This window comes from Lipotes vexillifer, unplaced genomic scaffold (genome assembly GCF_000442215.2).
Source record: "Lipotes vexillifer unplaced genomic scaffold, Lipotes_vexillifer_v1.1 scaffold56, whole genome shotgun sequence".
NCBI classification, from domain to species: Eukaryota; Metazoa; Chordata; class Mammalia; order Artiodactyla; family Lipotidae; genus Lipotes; species Lipotes vexillifer.
Window position 1 is genome coordinate 442,100 of NW_006798991.1, and position 24,059 is coordinate 466,158.

At 40.9% G+C, this 24,059-nt stretch overlaps 1 protein-coding gene and 4 pseudogenes across 3 annotated transcripts in view; 3 read left to right on the top strand and 2 right to left on the bottom strand.

Annotated features, from left to right (window-relative positions):
* Nucleotides 1-17,687, bottom strand: part of LOC103081210 (histone H3.1) — a 114,437-nt gene extending 96,750 nt beyond the window's left edge. The window contains exon 1 of the mRNA XM_007471237.1: nt 17,402-17,687. Within this exon, the coding sequence (XP_007471299.1) occupies nt 17,402-17,687 (286 nt within the window). The remainder of the gene's footprint in view (nt 1-17,401) is intronic.
* Nucleotides 5,300-10,582, top strand: LOC103087894 (histone H2B type 2-E-like; annotated as a pseudogene).
* A 2,841-nt stretch (nt 17,688-20,528) lies between the features above and the next one.
* LOC103077983 (histone H1.4 pseudogene) lies at nt 20,529-21,161 on the top strand (annotated as a pseudogene).
* Nucleotides 21,162-21,392: 231 nt separating this feature from the next.
* On the bottom strand, nt 21,393-21,815 carry LOC103077708 (histone H3.1 pseudogene; annotated as a pseudogene). Its single transcript, XR_014368712.1, has one exon. The product of XR_014368712.1 is annotated as a histone H3.1 pseudogene (transcript).
* A 2,154-nt stretch (nt 21,816-23,969) lies between these two features.
* LOC103077443 (histone H2A type 1 pseudogene) overlaps nt 23,970-24,059 on the top strand; it is a 7,194-nt pseudogene continuing 7,104 nt past the window's right edge. Inside the window, exon 1 of the transcript XR_014368711.1 lies at nt 23,970-23,974. The product of XR_014368711.1 is annotated as a histone H2A type 1 pseudogene (transcript). The remainder of the gene's footprint in view (nt 23,975-24,059) is intronic.

The following is a 24,059-nucleotide window of genomic DNA, read 5'->3' on the forward strand; positions in this document are numbered from 1 at the left end:
TCCCAGACCGGGGCACAAACCCGTGTCCTCTACATCGGCAGGCGGACTCTCAACCACTGCGCCACCAGGGAAGCCCAGCAGGTACCTTTTAAAATATTGAATGAATTGAATTAATTCATCTGAGAAATCCTAAATGGCAGTCAGGAAAGCAAATCTCTGGTGCACGATTGTTTTGGAATGTCCAACAAACTAATACGTTTGGTCTTTTTGAAAAAGAAAACAAATTAAAGAAGAAAATAAATATAGTAAAAAATTAAAATTTCAGAAAATACTGTGGTATATGAAAATAGGAGAAAATAGGGCTTCCCTGGTGGCGCAATGGTTGGGAGTCTCCCTGCTGGTTCAGGGGACACGGGTTCGAGCCCTGGTCCGGGAAGATCCCACATGCCAAGGAGCAACTAGGCCCATGCGCCACAACTGCTGAGTCTGCGCTCTACAGCCCGCAAGCCACAACTGCTGAAGCCCGCTCGCTTAGAGCTGGTGCTCCGCAGCAGGAGAAGCCACCGCAATGAGAAGCCTGTGCACGGCAAGGAAGACCCAACACAGCCAAAAATAAATAAATTAAAAGAAAAAAGAAAATAGGAGAAAATAATAATATAGAAAATGGTAATGAAATTTAAAATTGACAAGAAATTAAAGGTAACATAAAAATTTATTTAAAATATAGGAGTGAAGATTGATGATGAGTAAAAAAATACAATGTTTAAAGTGTAAGGTAACAGATTAAGAGTTAGCAGAAACTCCATAAAAGAAGAAACTAAAGTGAAGAATTCAGTTATGAAGGTTTGTAAGGAGATTCTTTTTTGTTGTTGTTGTTGTACGCGGGCCTCTCACTGTTAGCAGCCTCTCCCGTTGCTGAGCACAGGCTCCAGACACGCAGGCCCAGCGGCCATGGCTCACGGGCCCAGCCGCTCCGCAAGATGTGGGATCCTCCCTGACCGGGGCACGAACCCGCGTCCCTTGCATCGGCAGGCAGACTCTCAACCACTGCACCACCAGGGAAGCCCTATAAGGAGATTCTTAATGTGTGTCAAAATGTCCTAGCAAATTGGGCCATGGCAGTAGTTAGCATATTTATTTATAAATCAATTTATTTAAGAGATAGTCATTGAATGTGTCTGGGCTAGTCACTGGCATGGGCACTGGAGATATAAAGAGAAATAAGGTTGTCCTTGACTTCCAGGAGCCCTCAGTTTTGTAAGATCGTCAAGGAAGCTTACAGTTAACTGCTTTCATTTCCCTTTATCTTTCACTAAGGCCCAAACAAGTGTTTATCACTCTTTGGAAGTCTGCAGTTAGGTGAATAGACTTAGGCTCATGTGGGAACTACCAAATTCATTAAATTAAGGCAAAAAAAAAAAAATCCCAATTTTTGAGTGATAAAAAATATATAGTAATATTAATACCATTGTTGGGCTTCCCTGGTGGCGCAGTGGATAAGACTCCACGCTCCCAGTGCAGGGGGACTGGGCTCAATCTCTGGTCAGGGAACTAGGTCCCACATGCATGCCGCAACTAAGGAGCCAGCAAGTCACAACTAAGAAGCCCACCTGCCATAACTAAGACCTGGTATAACCAAATAAATATTAAAAACATAAAAACTGCATATAAAAATAATAATAATACCATTTTGACATAGTGCAAAGCTAAGAACAGTCCATAAGTCTGCACTCACACGTCTGACACCAACTTCGGGGTTCAGAGGTCTCTCCAAAACTACCCTCAGATTAGATAATTTATTAGAAGGACCCACAGAACTCACTAAAAGCTGTTATACTCAAGGTTAGGGTTTATTATAGCAAAAGAACACAAAGCAAAATCAGCAAAGGGAAGAGACACATGGAGCAGAATCTAGGAGGGTTCCAAACTCAGAGCTTCCGGTAACCCTTTCCCAGTGGAGTCATGGAGTGTTAACAACACCTTCCTGCAACAATGTGTGACAACACAACATGTACTGCCAACTAGGGAAACTCACCCAAGCCTTGGTGTCCAGACTGGATCTTTAGTATCCAGTTCCTCTGGATCTAGTACAGATATGGCATGGTCCAAAGCACCCAACATAAATGATCCTATTACACTATCCAGTGTAGCTCAATGCCTCCTGGTAAACAAAGATAATTCTTATCATGCAGGACATTCCAAGGGCCTATAGAACACATTCCAGCAAAGGGCAAAGGCCATACCTCCTTGGATAAGGTTAATTCTGAACAAAGTCATAAGAAAGACTATATTTTTACAATTTTGCATTAGATATCTATCGACTGTAACTTGAGTTCTACAACTATTTGCTTTTTATGATTGTTCTGACACATATTTCTGCATACTTAGATCAACTGTGAACCCAGAAATTATAAGGAGTCTTCTTTTGGAAGACTAATTTTTGTACTTTATTCAGATGAACAACTTCAGCAGTCTTCTCGATTCATACTCCCAACTTCCCTCCAAACCCTAGCTGCAGGAAAGGAAGACTTAGGAGAGGTAGAGTTCAACTTTGGGAAAAGTTTGGGGAAAGTTTCATGTTGGTGGTATGGGCATTTAGTGCTAAATAGAAGAAAAGACTCCTTTACATGAAAAGCAGCATTTGAGTGGCTCTTCCTTTCATAAACCATGAAATTTGCCATCATGCACAGGGAACAGGAATTGTAGAAAACTAAAGGAGTTATGCTTTAGAATTTTGTTTAAAAGTTTTAACAGTGAATGTTAAGCTGTATTTCATAAATACAAAACAATATCACAGCCAAATTATGGCTATTTTTTTTAGGAAAGAAGGAGGAGGAGCATGGGGAAAAGAAGAAAGGTAAGAGAAAATGAGGAGTCAGAAAAAGAATGGAAGAAGCAAACTACTACAAAAGGGAGGGAAAGGGCCTAGCGACCAAAGAGAAGCCTATAAAAGACTGTGATAGGAGAGAAGCAGTGGGTGGACAGGCTTAGTCATGTGTTTGGTATTTCAGCTGGGTATAATACCTGTTACATAACTGAAATATTCTCCACATTTCTTGGGTTTTAGGTTGAGTGGGTTAATTAAAATGGTATCATATCTGGGAGACTTTCTCTGACCAGCAGATGTAAAATGGTACCTCCCTATCCCATTTTTTACTTTCCTCCATTCATTCTTCTTTGTTATACTTAGTATTTATTGACATAAGTTTGTTTATTATTTGTTTCCCCTCCCCATTCTCAAGATTGTAAGCTCATTGGAGCAGGGTTAGTCTTTTTTGCTACTGACTCCCTAATGCCTTGACTGTTTCAGACACAGTAGGCTCTCAGTAACCATTTGCAGCACGACATAATTAATTAATTAATTAAAATACACATACGTCTGCAACAACAGGAATAGAGGCCAGGTCTGTTTGTTGAAATGGTTCAATTGAATGAGTGACTCTTTTGGGTCTCACTTTCTTCATCTATACAAGGAGAATAATAATAATGCATTACTTCTTAGAGTTATTTTAAGGATTGAGATAATTTGTGTAAAGCTCTTAAAACAGTTATAGTCATTTCGTAAGCACTTAGCAGTTGTTAGCAATTGTTATATTTTCCTTAATCTCTGAATTAAAATGAAAATCAGAGTGACTAATTCTCTTCAGGTCAAAAACCAAAGGGAGAGAATATAAGCTTTTGAACTATTTGAATTCCACCCCAGTAAGGGTAGTTGTGAGATTTGAAACAAAGATTACATTATTGAGAAATATCTCTTGACTGAGCATGGTTTGAGTCATTACCTGTTAATGCTAATAATGACTAAAGTGTAGGTAACACTGGAGCAGAGATTCCTCATAGCACATTATACAAGCGTATGTAAACAGAATCCTCTTCTTTGTATATCAGATATTAATGTTGATGGCAAAACGGCACCTAATATATAAACCTTTTTTATTTCTTCAATCAGGGGAGAGATATGAGTGCAGAGAAGAAATGAATGCAAACAGTAACTGAAAATGAGAATCTGGCCGTAGAAGTTATGAAGTATGATGTCTGACCTGCCTGAGATGATAGATTAGTGTGTATATCCCACCAAAATCCTACCCATCCTGATTTGCTGCACACTGACTTATCAAAAGGAGATCACTACCCGAGTGGAAGAGCCTAAACAAGGTGTTTTAGCTTTTTCATTTTATTTTTATTTACATTATAAAAACAGAATTTACTTCTGTTACAGGCGTAATTACTGGGAACTCATTATTTACCGTGGACTACCTTTGCTGGGGGAAGTCTGAAAGGATGGCAAAACATTTGTAAATGAGACGCTATATTTAATAAACTCTATGGATAATTGAAACTCCGCTTTCATTGTTGATTCAAATTCTTCTCCTAAGATCTTCCCTTTCTGGACAATTTATTTATATTTCAGTTTATTTTCTGGCATTAAGTTCTGAGTGCGTAAGACCTAAGAACCGTTTTGGCTTTGCTAACGATCTCGAAGGTAAAAACTTAGTTTAGCTAAGCTAACATTTAAGAGGTCACCTTCAACATGTGAATTAAGGGGAACACATTACTTCTCACCTGAAGGATTTTTTTCTTTTTTTTTTTTGGCCGCGCCTCGCAGCTTGCGGGATCTTAGTTCCCCAATCGGGGACTGAACGCGCGCCCTCGGCAGTGAAAGCTCGAAGCTCTAACCACTGGACTGCCAGGGAATTCCCTTGAGGGATTTTTAAAAACAGATTGCTGGGCCCCACCTCACAGTTTCTGATTCACTAGACCTGGAGTAGGATCCAGTAATTTCCATTTCTAAATTATCAAGGTGGTGCTGATGCTGCTGGTCGGGAATCACACCTAGAGAACTGTGCTTTAAATTACGACTTGGGATGTCCCTGAAATGATACTATCAAATAGCCGCACAAAACTGAAAAATCACCTTGAGGTTTAAACTGGAAGTGTCAAGTCCTGAAAATTGGCACCTCCTTCCGGTACAGCCACGCAAGGGTGGAAAGAATAACGTGGCGTTCCACGCCCGGCCTCTGTCGGCTCCCGCCCGTAGCCACGCCCCCCCACGCAGGGTCTGTCCAAGGGCCGTCCCGCCTCGCCGCTCCACGCCGGCTCCCTCATTGGATCGTCTCACCCAACCTCACGTTCCGCGGCTTCTTCCAGAGCTCCACGTTACGCATACGCCACGTTACGTCACTTCGGCTCCCCCCACCTCACCGCCGCCCCAGGGGTCTCCAGTAAACTGCAGGCTTCCGCCAGCCGCTTGTGCGCGTGAGATTTCGCGTGGCAGCCACCTGCTGATGCGCAGGCTTTGCCAACCCAGCTTTTCCCCGCTACCACTGGATACTGGAGAGTCCCAACAGTCCATGAGGACATGCGCAGATTAAAACGGGGAACCGAGCAGTTTGAAGACCGAGAAACAGGGCAGCAGCCCTCCGGTAGTTTTTCTCTCCTCTCTCGACTTTTTCTGAGCTGACGCTTTCCCTCATAACTAATCCGCAGGACACCTTCCTTGCACTACCCCTATTTATTATCAACACATTTCTAGGGCACTTTGTGTGAGGATTAAGTGCGTGTATATGTATGTGTGTGTGAATTATTATTAATTCCCACTTGAATAACTATATGTGTTTTAAATTTCATCTTGAGATGCACGAGGGGCCTACATTTATTAGGCTACGGTAGACACAGACCCTACGGCCCACAGTACTTGTAGAGGCTCACGAAAATATTTTAATTTCTTCTAAAATCAGAATTAAAAATGAACTTTTAGGTCGATGAAAACGTTCTGTGTAATACTAATATTTTAGTGTTTATATAATTTTAATAATGTTATTATTTTTCTTATTATTTTTGCGGAGGAGAGGGCCCAGGAAGGCAAAAGTGCATAGGGCCCGCAAAACATAATGCAATGCAGCCCTGGGTGCAGTTTGCACACAACCATCTCCAGTTATTTACTTAAAATTTTTTTTTCTTTTGGCATACACCTAGACACATTTCCAAGTGCTTTCCAGATGTTAACTCCTTTAATACTTGTAACAAACCTATGAACTATTGTTATCCCAATTTTACCCAGATAGACTGAGTCACTTAGAGCTTAAAATAATTTATCCAATGTCATCTAATTAATAAATGGCAAACGGGATTCTGACCCAAGCAGCTTAGCTCCAAGGTCCCTGCTCTAAACCATTGCACTAGAGACATTATCTCTTGGTAACTCTAAGCAATCCGAATCAATCATAGCAGGTAAAATCTAGAGCAAACTAGCCAGGCTACTTTGAGCCCTCTTCTTGCCTTTGCCTACAAAGATTTGAACAAATGCTTAATATAGTTTCTGACAGCTCAAGGTCTGATGATCCTAGCCTCTCTTAGGTTCCCTGCCCCACTATTTCTTTCTTCTTTCTTTTCTTTTTCATTTGTTTTATTTTGTTTCGGAGAATCATCTTCACTATTTTTGCTCATTAACATGAATTTTACAGTGCTCTACCAAAAATACAGTGCTGTTTTGTGGCATAACATTGAATTTTTAGCTTATTTTTGAGTTTATGAACATTTTAGCATATTGAGTCATCACAAAACAAACATAGTATAGTGTATATCTATTTCTTAATTTGAGTGAATCTTGTTTTGTATCCTCAAATCGCATTTCATAGTTTTATTCATACAGATCTGGAATATTTTTTCCTGGACTTAGAATCCTTTGAAAGTGTTGTTCTGTTGTAAATGATTTCTGGTTTTTCTGTTTCAATTCCAGAAAGGCCATGAATTTTTATGTGGTGCTCATGTAGCAACCAACGCTCTTAAGCTCTGTAAGGTCTAATTGTTTGTTTAAAGATTTTCATGAATTTTTACAATGACATATTATTGTCAGACAATAAAGATAACATCTTTTCTTGTTGCATCCTTACCCTTCTTACTTGTACTTGTCTCATGGTATTGGCCAGACCCTTGGTGCCATGTTGAATAGGAGTAGTACCACCAAACTTTTGTCTTTCTTTTGACTCTTTGGGAATCATTCTACAATTACACTATTAAATGTGCTCACTGTAGCTACTCCTTATGAAGTAAGTAGCTACTCCTTATCCTTCTAGTTTGGTAAAAATGTTTATAAAGGCGGAGTGTCATATTCTAACAAATATTTTCCCAGTATCTATGCAAATGATAACAGTTTTTCTCTATTAATTTCTTACACTGGCAGATTTGATGTTAAACTTTTCCTCCATTCTTGGAATAAACCCTATATGATATACTATTATTTTTTTTAAATAATATGGTCTCTTGGTTTCCATTTGCTTGCATTTCAAATAGAGCTTTTTTAAAAAAAATGAATTTCATGAGTAAAGTGAGACTATAATTTTCTCTTGTCTCTATCTTCCTTTCTCCCTTTTTTTTAGGTCTGTGTTGTTCCTGTCCAGTTTAGGTAAGTGTGCACAATTGCAAAAGAAAAAAAAGGAGAGCTATTTTTCTGTTGAAATGGCCTCTGTAAAATAGGGATTATCAATTACTTAAATTCATTAATACCTGTAAAACCCAGTTGTGCTTGATATCATTTAGATTGAGGGGTACAGGAGAGTTTTTTTTTTTAACTGCCTGTCATATTTCCATAATCATAACTTGTTTATGCAACCCATTACTTAATTTTTTTCTTGAAAATTATCCTTTTTTGTTAAGTTTAATTTTTTGTAAAAGTTATTCATAGCATTTTTGTAGTTCTTTATATCTCTTTTTTGGTAGCTACTTTCCCTTTTCTATTCCTATGATTTATTCACACACACACTCTCTTCTTTTTTCCTCATTAGTTTTTCTAGATGTTTGTCTATTGTTATAAGGTTTTTCAAAGAACAAGCTTGTGGTTTATCTCCATTTTTTAAATTTTTTTTTTTTTTAATTTCAGGTCAGGGTTGACATATTTAAAATTATATGTCAATGTGAAAATCCATGAGAATCTATAAACAATGAGATCTAATAAGAGCTCAAGAGGGTTGGTAAATATGTGCACCACATAAAAATTCATGACCTTTCTATATATTAGCAATGACCTATCTGGAATTGAAATAGAACATCATTCACAACAGTACAACACATTCTAAGAATTCTAAGGCTGATTCTTTCTACTTTGATTTATTTTCCTGTTCTTTTTTTAGCTTTTTTTGTTGAACACCTAGTTTGCATATCTTTAGTGTTTCTTGTTCCTTAATATATGCATATAATATCATATATTTCCCTTTTAGTACACCTTCAGATACATCCAACAAATTTTATATGTATTATTCTCATTCATATTTTTCTCATAATATTACATAATTTCCCTTACGATATTCTAATCCATGGTATTTAGAAGTGCACTTTTAGTTTCCAAGCATATGGGAAGATTGTTTTATTTTTACTATCTTAAAAAAAATATTTTCTATTGCTCTTTAATTAGCTGATAAAAGAGTGCCGTATATATGGAACTGTTTTTTTTTGTATCCATTGTGACTTTTTCTAAACTCGGTGTTGAATTTTTGAAATTATTAAATGTGTGCTTTTAAAAATTGGACAATCTCTTTGTGTTAAGTGCAGGAATCACAGATAGATCAAGTTTGTTCATTGTGTTGTCCGAGTCTTCTATAACCATACATGTTTTTCTTTGCTTGTTATGTGAATTTATAAGAGTAGTATATGAAAGCTTGCCCTACAGCTGTAACCTTGAAGTTCTCTTGCTGATTCTTCCAGTTGTTGCTTATATAGTTAGTGGTTGTGTGGTCAGGTGCATATAAGGTCCTGAATGTTACATCTTATCAGTGAATTTTTATTTTATCATTATGGAATATAGCTCTTTTTAATTTCTAGTTCTATTTTATTATTATTTTTTAATTTAGCCTGGTTTTGATTGTCCCTTGTTCCTTGATTATATTATTATATTTTTATTTCTTCAAACTTCCAGTAAATAGTTATTTTATAGTCTCTGATAATTTCAATATCTGAAATTCACTGCCCGAGGGAAAGGGAGGGAATCTAAGGCTCTTGTTTTTTTGGATGCCTGACCCTCCATAGTGTCTGTTTTCCTCTTCGATTTGATAACATTTATTATAAGCTTATATTTGGACATTCCAAGTTCCTGGTAGAATGCCTGGCACGTAATAGATGCTAAATAATTACTGAATAAATAAATCACAATCAATCTGTGTACAGTATATCTAGAGAACTTGGGTTCACGATGCTTCCTTCCTGAAGGGGTTTATGTTTGCCTTCACAAGTCACTAGGAGGCGCTATGAACCTAGGTTACTAATTTAAGGAAGCTTTCACTGAAACACGGCAGGGGCGGGGGTGGGGGGGCGATGGCGGAAGGTTGGGGAGCCTGAGGAATGTTAGGGAAAAAAATCACATTCAGGGAGGACACCTCTCTGCAGAAAGGAAAGATGGTACTGAAAGAACTAAGAAGCCGGTTTCAGACGAAGATGATGATGGTAATAAAAATAATAAATTTAAAATAAATGTGTTAAACACTGGATTCTTAATTTTTAGTAAGGTTTTGGGTTTTTTGTTTTATCATTTTACTAGTTAGACTGAAGAACTATTTCTGACCCTCCTTTGTGGCTAAACTGGATGTGATTTGTTCCTTTGCAATTCGAAGGTTTATAGCTATATAGGCTACGAAATTCTTTTCTTTCTTATCTCCCTTCAAGTGATGTAATTTTATTTCCCTGCCCTTTGTTTTTACGCTGTATTTCTGCATTTTCTGTACAGTGGGAAACACTGTACTCGGAATTGTCTGGATAACAGCCTATTTTTTCTCAGTTCTTCCTTTCCCTCTCACTGGATTCAAATGTAAAGATACAGCTTTTCCAGGAGCTGTAAACGGGCCTTGCAAGTCGGAGACTAACCGTGCCACGAGCTTTGCCTATTTCGAAACACTGGAGAGAGTTACTTCTAGTTTTTAAAATTAACAAACTAATCTGAATTGTTATAAACGAATCAGAACTCATTATAAAATAGGTTAACTAGATTAAAGAAGGTGGCCTGATTGCTGGAAAACTGTCTCAGGTTTTGACCAGTGAGACAGTATATCTGGAATGATTTATTTGCATGCAGACCTCAAGACGAATCAGCAATTGCATAACTAAGTCTTCATTTGCATAATGTTTCCTACAAATAAGCAGGATCCGGTGGAACGGACACCGTTTTCTTTTCTTTCAGAAGACATCAAGTTCCAATGCCTGAACTAGTGACGTCTCTGGCCCCGAAGAAGGGCTCCAAGTAGGCGGTGACCAAGGCCCAGGAAAGAGATGGGAGGAAGCGCAAGTGTAAGGAGCGCTACTCCGTGTACGTGTACAAGGTGCTGAATCAGGGCCACCCGGACCCCGACATCTGGTGCAAGGCCATGGGCATCATGAACTCGTTCGGCAGTGACATCTTGGAGCGCACCACGGGAGAAGCGTCGCGCCTGGCGCATTACAACAAGTGCGCGACCTCACTTCCAGAGAAATCCAGATGGCCGTACGCCTGCTGCTGCCCGGGGAGCTGACCGAGCACGCTGTGTCCGGGGGTACCAAGGCTGTCACCAAGTATACCAGCTCCAAGTTAATGTTTGTAACCACTTTTCAGAGCCATTTCACGTTTTCACCATCAGAGCTGCACACTAGCTTGTGCGGTTTCGTGAACTCTGGGATTTAAATTAGTGTCAGGGGTAACGCTTAGCAAAGTACTTAAAAAGTCAGTGATCCTCGGGTGGCAAATCTACTGTATATGGTTTCTGACAACTGTTCCGCATACGAAGGTTCCCAACGGCTAAAGCGAACGTGCACTGAAACCACTTAGTGCTAACCCCAATCCTTGGAGCTCTAGGTCACCTTTATAAAATTTGTACAGGGTGCCCTCTGGGCTGGAATCGGTGCTTTGTGAAGCTCTGGTCTTGGTTTTATGTAAAGCGTCAGGCTGTAACGTCCAAGAGACCACAGTTATGTTTGAAAATCCCACCGTCTAAAACCGGAACTTTCTTAGTATGACTTTGAGGGTCTTCCGCCTAGGTTCATTTGTGTGGATCTAATTCCTTTTCTTCACACTCCCTCACCCCCAGCGCTTTGCCTAGGGCTTTCAAGTCCTGGCGGAACATTTTATCTAAAATTCTTTACAAGCATATTATGTTGGGTGGCTGCAGCTCTCCAGTAAGGGGAAAATAGTTACTAACTTTTTATTTTGTTTTATCTCTTTCCTGGTCATTAGATTTTTGTTTGAAGAATGCAGTCTTCTCCCCACTCTCCTGACTCGTTTTACAAACTAGACCTGGAAAATTCACAGAATTCTGTATTCAGCCGCATGTCTTCTCACTAGAGTAGCCACATAATATAAAGATTGGCTCTGCCGCCTCCAACCTGTCCTTTTCTGTCCCCGGTGAGCTCCCTTCTGAGCCCATCGCCCTATCCTGCCTCCATATCTCCTCCCTCTGCTCGGTTCAGAAACTGTGGAGGGATCCTGGCAAGGAAGAAGAGAGGGACCCAGGGTCGGCTCAGAACGCAGAGAGGAAGAACTCTGGAAGTAGAGATGCTTTTTAATGTTGTGAGCTGAACACTGAGGTTTGGAAGCCTATGGTTTGTGATCGCATAGTGCCCAAGAGATTAAACCCCGGGAAATAAAGAGCAGGGCTCTTCCCTCATTTCTCCGGAAACTGCAAGGTAGAAGTGTCCTTCAGGAAGTCAGGTGAAAAAGGTTCAGTTGAGGGCACTTCACCCATAAATGGAAATGCCAAATCCACCCAAGCATTGCTGTCAATGTCCTTGAGAAACACTCCTAGCCAGCCTCCAGGGCCAGTCTATCTGGTCTCCATTTTATTGTCTCAAAAAGGTAAATAATAAAATAAGCGCGAAGATACAAACAAGTCTTTATTTTCAGGTTACTGAATTACAATTCGACTGTTTCTGATCACCTTGACTTTAGTCTGAGGTAATTCTGAAACTCCTCTGTTCATAGGGTATTTAGTTTCCATTCCAGAGTCACCGTGAGGGCTTTTTGTTTTTTACCTGCTCAAAGCCTTTGGATAATCACCCACCTCACAAAACTCAAAAATCTGTGCTATGGCCCCAAGTTCTGAAAAGTCTGGCCCTCACCTAACTCTCCAACCCAACCTCAGAGGATTCTTTTTCTCCCTTTTGTTTTGTGTTTCTTCATTGTTTTTTGATTGGTTGGTTGTTTTCCAGGCCTTTGCTGTTTTTCTCTGTCTGAAATGCCCCTGACTCCACATCCATCCCCAGCACACACACAGTTTATTGATCAACAACTTCAATTTCAGCTTAATCATTATTATATCCTTGCGGAAGCTGGCCTCCGTTGTTAAAGGCTCTCACAGCCACAAACAACTGGATGTATACCGAGCCTCCCAAATTAATCATTACTAAGGGGACATGGGACCCTTAGGATTGATATGGTTGAATCAGAACCCCATTCCTGCAGCTAAGAAAGGGACTCTGCCTTCCCTGGAGCACAAGGCAGGGACGAAAGGGACACCTCAACAAAATTGAGTCTATATTAGAAAGGAAGAGGGCAAATGACTTTTGGCAAGGCACTTGCACTGCCTGATGTAAGGGCCTTCTAGGCAGACAGAAGGAGCATCCACCAAGTTCATTCATATTCAAGTGCCAAGCACTAAATTATGTACTGAGGACATAAAGCACTTGAGTGTGCATCAGAATCACCCAGAGGGCTTGTTAAAGGACGGATTGCTGGTCCCATTCCCAAGTTTCTGTTTCATTAGCTATGGGGGAGATCTGAGAACTCGGCTTACTAAAAAGTGCCCAGCAGATACAGTGCTGCTTATTTGGTAGGAGGCTTTGAGAACATGTGATATATGGTGAAGAACAAGCTACCAAAGCCCCTGCCCACGTGAGCTTCCTAGTGGCAAAGATAAGTGTACGATAGAAGAAGGTGAAGGGTGTAGATGTCAAACAATGAAGTTTAAATTTATTTTGCAGACGACAAAAATTTATAGAAAACTTCTGAGCAGGGACTGACATAACTGGCTCCAGTGTTAGGAAAGTGTCTCTAATGGCAGTAGAGAAGCGATTCCATTCAGTATTTTGTCAAATATTGATTGGATTTCCTCTGTGAGAGGCCTTAGTCACAGCGGTGAGACAGGCTGATCTTCTGGGGCTGATATCCAAGTGGGAGGAGAGAGATAATCAACACGTTGATAACTCAGCAAGATATTTCAAATAGAAGTTCTGAGGCCTGTGAAATTATTTGAAATAAAACCAGGTGCTGTGATAGTAACTACGTGATGCTTTAGATAAGGGAACCCACAACCCAGGGAATAAAAGTTCCAGGCCAAGGCAGGGAGGAGTTTGTGCTCAAGGAATATAAGGTCTTTATGCTAGGAGATTAGTAAGGTAAAGGGGTAAAAAATGAGGCTGAGGATTAAACAGGTACCTGAACATGTTGGACCTTATAGGCCAAAAGAAGGCACCCAGATTCTTATTGTGTCATGGGAAACTCTTATAATTTTTAATAACTCTAGCCACTATTGGGAGAATGAATTTTATGGGATCAAAAGTAGAAAGAAGCAGGGAATAAAATTGAAAGCTTATTGCAATAATTCTGGTGAAACTATTAGAATTGGGATTTAGGAGGAGAAAGTCAAAAGGATGTATTGAAGAGTTAGGTTTTATGGGTGAAGAATCAAGTAGCTAACATTTGTTGAGCCCTTTATATGTTTAGGAAACTATGCCAAGCTCTTTAGAAACATAAACTCACTTCATCTGCTCAACATCCACATTATCTAGATGCAACTTTTCTCTCCTTTTAATTGAGCAAAGTGTGGGGCTGGTGTTAGACCCAAGGCAGTGTGGCTCCAGAGCTTCTGTGCTTATCTACTGCCCTGCAGTGCTAATAAAGTTCTTGGATAATCAAGAATTCTAGGAGAGGATGAGTTTTCTGAGACTGGAACATGACAATTCTTAAATCCCCTTAGCAACTCCATTGTAGATGTCAAGTGAGTAGTTGTATATGCGAGTCTGGAATTCAAAGGCAAATGGGGACTGGACATAGAAATTTTTGAAAATTTTGGAAATAGATATCTTAATGTTGTCAGCATGGCATGAGATTGGAGATTACCCATGGAGGAAGAATAAAGAAGTGAGTTTATCCTGGAGGCATTCCAAACTTTAGAGAAAAAGAGACAGCAAAAGATTCTAAAGAGTGACAAGAGAGTTTGGGAGAAAATCAGGAGAGCAGAGTCAAAAAAGTCAAGAAAATAATGTATTTCACCAAGGAGGACATGACCAAGTTGGTGTGATGTCTAGAAGGCTAAGAACAAACATGAGCTTTGGATATAGTTAATAGAGATCCCTGGGAACTCGGGTTATGGGACTGAAGGGCAGCCCAGACACCATCTGGGACAACTTCAGTACTCAATTATTACTTCTTTCCTAGGAACAGCTCCACTCAGGGCTGAGCGCCATGTGTGGTCATTATGTTTTTACCCTCTGTCTTGGGCCATCATATTTGATCGATGCAGGCATCTGCCCAGTTGGATCAATCAGATTTGTTTTCCTAGAAATTAGGGAAAGGAACTGAAGAAAAAGACAGGACCGAGTGTTCAGTAATTGCTTAAGTGTGGTCAGCAAACTTAACTTTCAAGAGAATTTTTTTTGTTTAAATAATCTGGAATTGTTTTTTTTTTTTATGTTTACATCCAAAAGAACTTCCATTAATGCACTTGCAACTTCTTAAGAATATATGTAAACTATATTTGTCAAACATATGCATAAACACATAATCCTATGTTTTCACTCAAGTCCTCATGAAAATACGAATTTTCGCCTACATTACAGATAAGGGAACAGTGGTTAGTAATTTACCACAGACCTCAAAGATAGAAAATGGTAATTCAAGACTTCAAGTGTATGTCTTCATGGTTCAAAATGCCACTTTCTTTTTCTCTGGGCCTCTGAGAAATAAGAATGCTTATAATAGCAATAATAATAGCCCAAACATGGAGCATTAACCATGTGCCATGCACTGGCCAAAATGCTTAACAAATATTTAATGCTATTCACCCCCAAACATGTAAGATAGGAACTACTGTTATGTCTATTTATGAGGAAACAGAGGCATAGAGCGGTTGGTTAAAACACAAAGAATAAGCATCCCTCTATACAAGCTTTCCAGCTCCTTTTTATCTCTGAAAAGGGGTATTGGGAATGTTTCTTGTAAACTTAATAAATGATTTATTCAATGACATAGACTCTGTTGAATATATTTATCAAGACTAACAATGGAAGACAAGTTCAAAGGGCCTTAAGAAGAAATTCATGGACTTCCTCCTTAATCAGGCTAGAAAATAAACACCCCACTGTTTTTATTTACTTTTAAATCTCATGAGATACAGTCGTTTTGGACCTTCAGGCCTCTGAGAATCAAAATCTTTCCAAATGGGCTATCTTGCATTCTGAGTTATGAAGTGTTAAGACCTGATCTAACTTCTCGAGAATATATAGGTCTATTGCACATAGTGAATAAATGGTGACAAGTTTACTCTTGTTCAATGTGTTCTTTATGCATTTTGTCTGTCCTTTCCTCTCTAGCCTTAAATTTTGGATCTTTACACCTCAGACTCTAAAATCCTAGACTCCAAGCTGTTGACAGGAATCCATGGAGCTCTGGGAATTCCTTTTATGAGCCCCGTGAAATACCTATGTCCAATATGTGTACTTTTTACCAGTTTCTCAAAGGAGCTTCTGATCCGCATGTTGTTAAGAACTACTCTCCTCGGGGAAACAGTACTCTGAAATATCCAGATTACAACTGCTTAAGACATATGGATAACCCACCCACCCGTCTCTAACATGTAATGAGCCCCTATCCTGTGTTCTGTCTAGCATGGAACACAGTGGAAGAGATGTCAAGGAGAGAGGCTCACTTGGCATTAGCTTTCCTTGAAAGAGCTTTCTGGCCAATGGAAGGACAGTCATACTGGTAAATAAGTTGAGAAAACCGTATTTGGTATGACAAAGTTAAGTTGCTGTAACAGAGACTCAAAAATAAGTTAGCTTAAAGACAGTCTTGTTCATGGAACAGGCACACTATGATTAGTCCAGCTCTGTGGGGCAGCTCTGCCCCTCCTGATCAATCAGGAACTCTTGTTCCTTACAAGTCATTGTTCTGCCACCCCTAGAGCCTGATGGTCTCTGCTGGGTCAAACAAGGTCAGCACCTTCATAGCTGGCACAAAGAGGAAAGGTTTTAAAGCCTGGGAGTGTCTTCTACTTACAATCCAAAAAGAGCACTTAGTCACATACTCCCGTCTGCTCCCAGACAAGCCAGGAATGTTATCTCACACTAGGGAGCCACCTGTCCAGCTATACCTTATTATAATACAGTGAACCACTTTCACTGGAAAGAAATACCAGTTGTATCACAATAAACCAAGATTTTTTCACAGAATAAAGCCCATTCTGAGGACACCAAAGAATACAGTGGCATGCTGACAATCCTGAGAGACTGTAGAAAGTTTACAGTAGGTAAGAAAAGGAAATGGGTAACCCACTTGAGAACTGCTTATTTTGCCTCATTTCCTGATGTGTAGAGAACAAGGTGGAATTTGACTCAGGAAGACCTGGATTTGAAAGGCCCAGTCCAGCACTTTTTGTCAGGATACGTGTTATGCAACTCTTATCTATAATTTAAGGTAAATGTGCTTGTAATCAAGTCTAAGAATATTCAAGATAAAGAATCAACATAATAAGTTGGTAAACATAAACCTGTATATTTATATCAACCTTAATAAAAGCTTCTTTTGGATTGAGAACTCAGTAGCTTTGGACATGGGAAGACAGCTCAGAGAAGCAGAGACAAGTTGTCCTGTCTCCATTCCACTTTTAAACAAGAGGAAACCCCAAGTACTCTTTTATTTTACTTAAGTATACTTGATTCACAATGTTAATTTCCAAGTACTCTTATGGTTTCTCTGGTAGAACTTGACTGCCTTCGACATATTTTATGTTGATTGATCATCCCCCTTTCTCCTCCACCATTTATCATGTGATATCCAAGAAGGCAGACTGTTTTAATGTCTTCAGCCCACAGAAGTGTCTACGTTCCATTTTCCATTTTCCCAGCATCAGGGTTTACCTCTTACCTCTTCTGTGATGTTCTCCACCTTTTTTCACTGACAGTTGTGCAAAATGTCACCTGCAGTTTACTGTCCTGTTGGTCTCCTAGCTATAAGCACACTAAATACATTGAATATACAGTTCGACCTGAGGTTATGTACCAGCTTTAGCGACCTGCGACTAATCTGAAACATACAAAAAAAGAATCAGATAAAATCAACTTAAATTTACAGATTGTAAACAGTACTGACCCAGACATCTTAACAAAATGCTAGAACAGAAAGCGCAAAACTCTTTTGAGTGAAAGAATAGGTGGCCCTGAAAAGGGCCTTTGGTTTTAGTAGGCTCAGGGAGATGGCCAACAGTTCAGCCACCAAAGCCATAAAGAGTGCGGCCCTGCCGCTTGAGCGCGTAGACCACGTCCATGGCGGTGACAGTCTTGCGCTTGGCGTGCTCGGTGTAGGTTACAGCGTCCCGGATCACGTTCTCCAGAAACACTTTCAACACCCCACGGGTCTCCTCATAGATAAGACCAGAGATACGCTTGACGCCACCACGTCGGGCTAAGCGACGGATAGCAGGCTTAGTGATGCCCTGGATGTTATCTCGCAGAACTTTGCGGTGGCGCTTGGCGCCACCCTTCCCCAGCCCCTTTCCACCTTTCCCACGCCCAGACATTCCGAAAGTACAGCGATCACACCCGCAGCGAAGTGATCTCCACAGCGCCACTTAGGAGTTTTATAGTAATGTGACGGACCTGTTTGAAAACTGAAAGAGCAGGGGCAGTGACCACATTCAGTTCCCACCCTTCGCTTATTTGTCCCTTGCTCAGAGCTGTGGCAAATATGAGGGGCGCCTCAAGCGACAGTGGATCCTGGAGATGGGATTTAATAAATGCTCCTATATATGGATACGTGTGTTTGTGCATCCGTACAATACGGGCAGCCGTTAAGTGGGGCAACAGATCATACACTTTCCACAAAGAAGCCTGATACTTGTTCTTCAGTCTTTCCAAAATATGAAATAATCAGTTAGTACACGCTGTTGTCCCTTATAAAATGCTTTAAATACGGTTTTAAATAAATCATATCTCTATTGTTTAAGCTTCCATTAGTTCTGTCCATTTATGTTTGGTTAACTAAGCAGAGCTCTTTGGTATGCAGGCTGGATGACCCCACAGAGGGAACTAAAAATATAAGAAGGTTACACGTTTAAGAGGTCAAGTCAGGTTAAAAATCACTGAGCGCTACATTGGAGATTTATAAATATGTATATCCCAAAGTGATAAAAACCTTGCTCTGCTGTAAGTCTAAGATTTATGGTTTGATTATATATTTAATTGTGGACAGTTTGTATCTGGCATTGTATCTGTCACCGCATTCTATTTCTGCAACTAGGTGGCATTACAGTGTCCAGTCAAGCTCTGGAGACAGCCTTCTCTACATACTAGCTTGTGACCTTGGGCAGTTTATACTCAGTTTTTTTCCTTTTATCGATAAATGTATAAGAAAGTGTAAATTATAGAGCACTTGAATTTAAAAGAGATAATCCAAATTGCTTAAAATAATATCTGTAAATAAGTAATCACTCAGCATTATTTATTGTGACATATTATAGTATCATGTCTGCTCCCAACTCCTCCACTCAAGATTCACTCCTCTAAAGTGAAAGTCTAAGTGATTATCTAATTTACTAAAACCTTCTTTTTGAGGACTCCTCAAAATAATAAACACCTAAAGATTTAATTTATGGTTAATTCCCTTGAGTTCCAGCTGACTTGTATAGCTTTGGCTTTTTCTCCATGGTCTGTGAAGAGGCCCAAGTTCATCAGAGCAGTTCCATGAGTTTACACTGCACAGAAACAAATTCCAGAATGGCGTTCTTAACCTGGGCTATATAGATGGATTCTGAACATCTGGAAACATTTATTGAGCAAAAACTCCCTTTGTCTTTACTTTATACTCCAAGTGAACCTTAGCATTTCCTCCACTTGTGAATGCAGGCAACAAACAGTGTGAGTGGCAAGACCTGTGCTATATTCATAACCATGTTGCAGTTGCAGCTGTCAATATCTCAATCTCTAATATTGTTTAAATATATTACACCTTCTAAACTGTAGTAATTCTTGGTCATATGGGTAATCTTGTTATTTAATGTATTAATAAAGAAGCACATGTTAATACCTCACCAATTTGGATTTTTGATAAATTTGATAATGGTATTTTAATACAACTGTTTTCCTTTGTAATCCTATGTATATTATCTTAAGCACTGAAAAGCATTATTCTGGGAAGGGACTCATAAGGTTTATCAGAAATACAAAGAAGTCCATGGCTGCTTCAAAATAAACATATGTTAAAGACCAACAGTCTGAGGCCTGAAGAAGAAAATCAAAGCACTTTCTACCATCAGTCTATTTCCTACTGAACATAATGCATAACCTATAATGTGTTTCCTGTAAACCTATATCCTTGCTTAAATAAGAATTGTAGTAATGAATATAAATGCTTTTCAGTTTCCCTCTCTTAAGGGAATTCTATATAAGTATGTGTAGGAGTATTATGCGTGTGTATATTCCTTAATTCTTTTACTTGGATACTTTGCCAAAGTTTATCTTCCAAAGCATGACAGAACCCTGAACCCAAGAGCTTGTGAACATTTTAATAACTGATCCTTTCTAATAAAGTCAATGTAATTAAAGCCCCATAAAGCGGTCCAACTCTATTTTATGCCTGTACCTGGACCTCCTCTGCCATCAGCTAGTGCAACACAAGCCCCCAACGACCAGGTCAAGAGGATCATTGATTATTGCTTTTGCTATTTTCCTACATAAATTTTGAATGCTTAAAGCCCCCAAATTAACTAACCCTCTAAATAGTCACAAAAAGCCATAATAAAACTTTTCCAAACTACATAATGACTTTTCTTATCAGATATTGCTGTAATTACAAGCAGCCTTTACTACAGTTCTTGTACAGAAATCCTGAAAGAGCCTGTGTTATTTCTCCTCATATGAAACAGATTTTCCAAGTAAATGTCAATGAGAATCAAGCAGTTGTTGAAGGTATGAAAAGCCAAGAATGTATAGAATGTCACTTGAGAGCAAGATATTGAAGACACAAAGAGAAGAATTTATATTTTAAACGAGACTCAAAAAGTTGTCTCTCTGACCTGTGAATCTGTAGGAGTGTCAGGGGATTTTGAAAAAGGCTGAGACCAAAGTGATAAAAACTGGAAGAAGCAACTGTAAAGGTCTCAAAGCTTGAGCTGTCCCGGTTCATTGTAGAATATAACTGGTGTGGTTCCTCCACAGGAGATTTTTAACTTTTTGCTTTCCTGAATTGTAACAAACACAACTCCGAGACAGAGCTGAGACTAGGTTGCTTTCAAGCTGGAAGCCAGCTGGGAACCAATCAGCGCGCAGTGGCGCTGTGTGTATATATAACACACACATTCTCGGTCTGGGTACTCAACTCTGAGTCTTTAATTTTTTACTGTTAGGCATCCACACCAACAACCATGTCTGAAACCGTACCTGCTGCGCCTCCTGTTACTTCTGCGGAAAAGACGCCTGTGAAGAAGGCTCGCAAGTCTGCTGGTGCCGTGAAGCGCAAGGCGTCCAGGCCCCCGGTATCCGAGCTCATCACCAAGGCTGTCGCCGCTTCTAAGGAGCGCAGCGGCGTGTCCCTGGCTGCGCTCAAGAAGGCGCTGGCAGCTGGCGGCTACGACGTGGAGAAGAACAACAGTCGGATCAAGCTGGGTCTCAAGAGCCTGGTGAGCAAGGGCACCCTGGTGCAGACCAAGGGCACGGGCGCCTCGGGCTCTTTCAAGCTCAACAAGAAGTCGGCCACCGGGGAAGCCAAGCCCAAAGCCAAGAAAGCGAGCGCGACCAACCCCAAGAAGGCTACTGGGGCAAAGAAGCCCAAGAAGGCCACAGGCTCTGCCAGTCCGAAAAAAACCGCTAAGAAGACGCCGAAGGCAAAGAAACCATTAGCAGGTACCGGGGCCGAGAAAGTGGTCAAGAGCCCGAAAAAGGTGAAGCCAGCCAAACCAAAGATGGCCAAGAGTCCAGCCAAGGCCAGAATTCATAAGCACAAGGTGGCCAAGCTTAAAGCGGTCAAGCCAAAAAAGGCGGCCCCCAAAAAGAAGTAAGAAAAAAAGACTTGAGTACCTTAAAAGCTCTTTTCAGAGCCACCCAATTAATCTTAAAGAACTTGTAACACCATTTTTGCCGGAGGCGGAGGTTGGGAGGAGTGGTTTTATTTCCTCGCTCGGAATGGAGGTCTCAGTCAGTGCACAGGAATCTTTCACAGAAAAGGGGGTTGGCTCTGAAAAGAGCCTTTGGGTTTTTCAGAGGTTGGCACTTAATCGGGAGAAACAAATCTACGCCCTCTCCCCGCGGATGCGGCGGGCCAGCTGGATGTCCTTGGGCATGATGGTGACGCGCTTGGCGTGGATGGCACACAGGTTGGTGTCCTCGAAGAGCCCCACCAGGTAGGCCTCGCACGCCTCCTGCAGCGCCATCACGGCCGAGCTCTGGAAGCGCAGATCGGTCTTGAAGTCCTGCGCGATGTCGCGCACCAGGCGCTGGAACGGCAGCTTGCGGATCAGCAGCTCCGTGGACTTCTGGTAGCGGCGGATCTCGCGCAGGGCCACCGTGCCGGGCCGGTAGCGGTGCGGCTTCTTCACGCCGCCCGTGGCCGGCGCGCTCTTGCGGGCCGCCTTGGTGGCCAGCTGCTTGCGCGGCGCCTTGCCGCCGGTGGACTTGCGAGCGGTCTGTTTAGTACGAGCCATGACAGATTTCCCGAAAGCAGCTAGCTGGTGGAAAAATGAAAGCCTGCCCCCCGCCCCCGCCTCACTAGTATATATAAAGAGTTGCGTTCTGATTGGACAAGGCCTTTGCTCCTTACGGCTCGCAGTGAAGGTATTGGTAGCGAGGTTCACTCTCCGACATCAGCCTCCCTTTGAATGGCTGTTTTCAACCCTTTCTCACCTTTATCTTCCTTATGCTGTTTCTTTACAATGTTCTTTGGCTTTTCTCCGCAGAACCTAACACAAATTATTACAATTCTTAATCTTGTTTGCAGAATAAAATTTTCAGACTTTGGTACCTGAAACTGGCTTTCTTTTGATCAACTTTTTGAAAAGACGTGTTGGATGTGATTGGCCAAGAGATTTTTATACCCTCATTCAAATGTAGTAAGGCTAATTTTACGTCAATTTCTTGTTTTCTCTTTTTAAACTCAGAGATTTTTTAAAATAACAAAATACGTTTCCTTTTATTTCCCCTTTTATATTACAGTTAAGTCGTGTTTTGGTAGATTATATTATCTATGAATTTCATTTCAGGATAGTAAAGGGGGTAGTTACAGTATTTGTTATAGAAAAAGAGTGTTGGTTATGATAGAATTGAGAACCATCAGTTTAGGGGTCCAGAGATCATATGAAAGCAGAACTCGGAAAGAATCCTGAACACTTATTTTTATCACCAATCCAGGCCCCCTGAATACACCCTCCTCTACCTTCCCCATAAGATGTAACGTGGCTTGCCCTTAAGTCTTATGATGAGCCCTTGCACTGCATTCCAAGCTATCATGCACCAGTGTCAGTTTTCTGGCTTGGGGTAAGAGCTGTGGCCACAGGAGGAGAAAGGAATCCCTACTATTAAGATGCATTGTGTTTTAAAGATATATGTAAGTTTCAGATTTTACAAAAACTAAAGAATTTACACCTATATAGCTTGTGATCTGATCATATGTCTGAGGGTTCTTTAGGGCCATATTCAAAGAGAGAGGGAGGGGGGAGAGGAAAGGAGAAAGAAAGAAAACTTTTTGGAAACTATTATTATTATTTACTATTAAGGAATCTACTTGTATGACTACCATGAATCCCAGGCTGGGTTAACAGTGAAAAGTTCTGGAGGTAACTACACCCCACTCTGGACAGTCTGGTTATAACCACGGTCTTCTCTCTACCTCAAATGAAAGCCCAGCCGCATGAGTCCTCAATCTCTGAAGTCCTCTTCATGGAAGATGCCAAAGCCAACTGTGTGAGAGGTTTTATCAGAGGAGAGGACGACTTTGTCCTCCCAGAAGACAAACCCTCTGCTTTATGAGGCAGATAGCAACTGCAAACCTGCGCAGGCCTCAATTCTTGGAGATTTTCGGAATGCACTAAAACCATTAACTCTGAATTAATTTCATGCTTGCTATTATATTAACAAATGTTTACTTTTCACTAACTATAACATTCTCACATAAAAGCACCCCACTACGTTTCACAATTTCAACTGAGCTTCGTGTAAAATGGTGTTAAGAAAAACTCAAAACTTGTAAATGGTACACAAGTGTGTCCCGTAAAGTCATGCTGAAGCCTTTGTTAAACTCTGCCTAAACAAATTCTAGCTCCAGGCTATGCAGTATTGTATTCTTTTTTTTTCTTTTTTTTTTTTATATTGGAAACAATTTATTAGGAAAAAATATGGAAGCTTTTTTTAATAACAATTTTGATAAATAAAAATGTTGACAAATCAGAGTGTATAGAGAGAATATTGGTTATTTGGGAAATTGTATCATAAAATGGATGGGCTCCACAAATTCTTCGATGTACTTGAAGAAAAGAGTGCTAAGTCAGTTTGGGCTGTTGTCACAAAGCACCATAAACGGGGCAGGGTGGGGGCTTGTAAACAACAAAAATGTATTTCTCAGTCCTGGAGGCTGGAAGTCTGAGATCTAGGTGCCGGGATCATCGTCTTCTGGTGAGGACTCTCTTCCGGGCTGCAGACTGTCAGCTTCTCATTGTGTCCGGCTGTTCGGCCACGTCCCGGTCGGGCAGCGGTAGGTCAGTGGAGCGGAGTCGGCCCGGGTCTTCTCCCCACTGGGGAGGGGCCGACCGGCACCGCGTACGAAGCGCCCTGGCGGGAGGGAGACCAGGGGGTCGGGGGTCGGTGGGGAGCTTGACTCGCAGTCACTTCCGAGGGGACGCTGAGCCCCCAGAGCTGGGGGCTGACTGGCCTCGGCACTCCCACGAGGGGGGGGGGGGGCGGGAAGG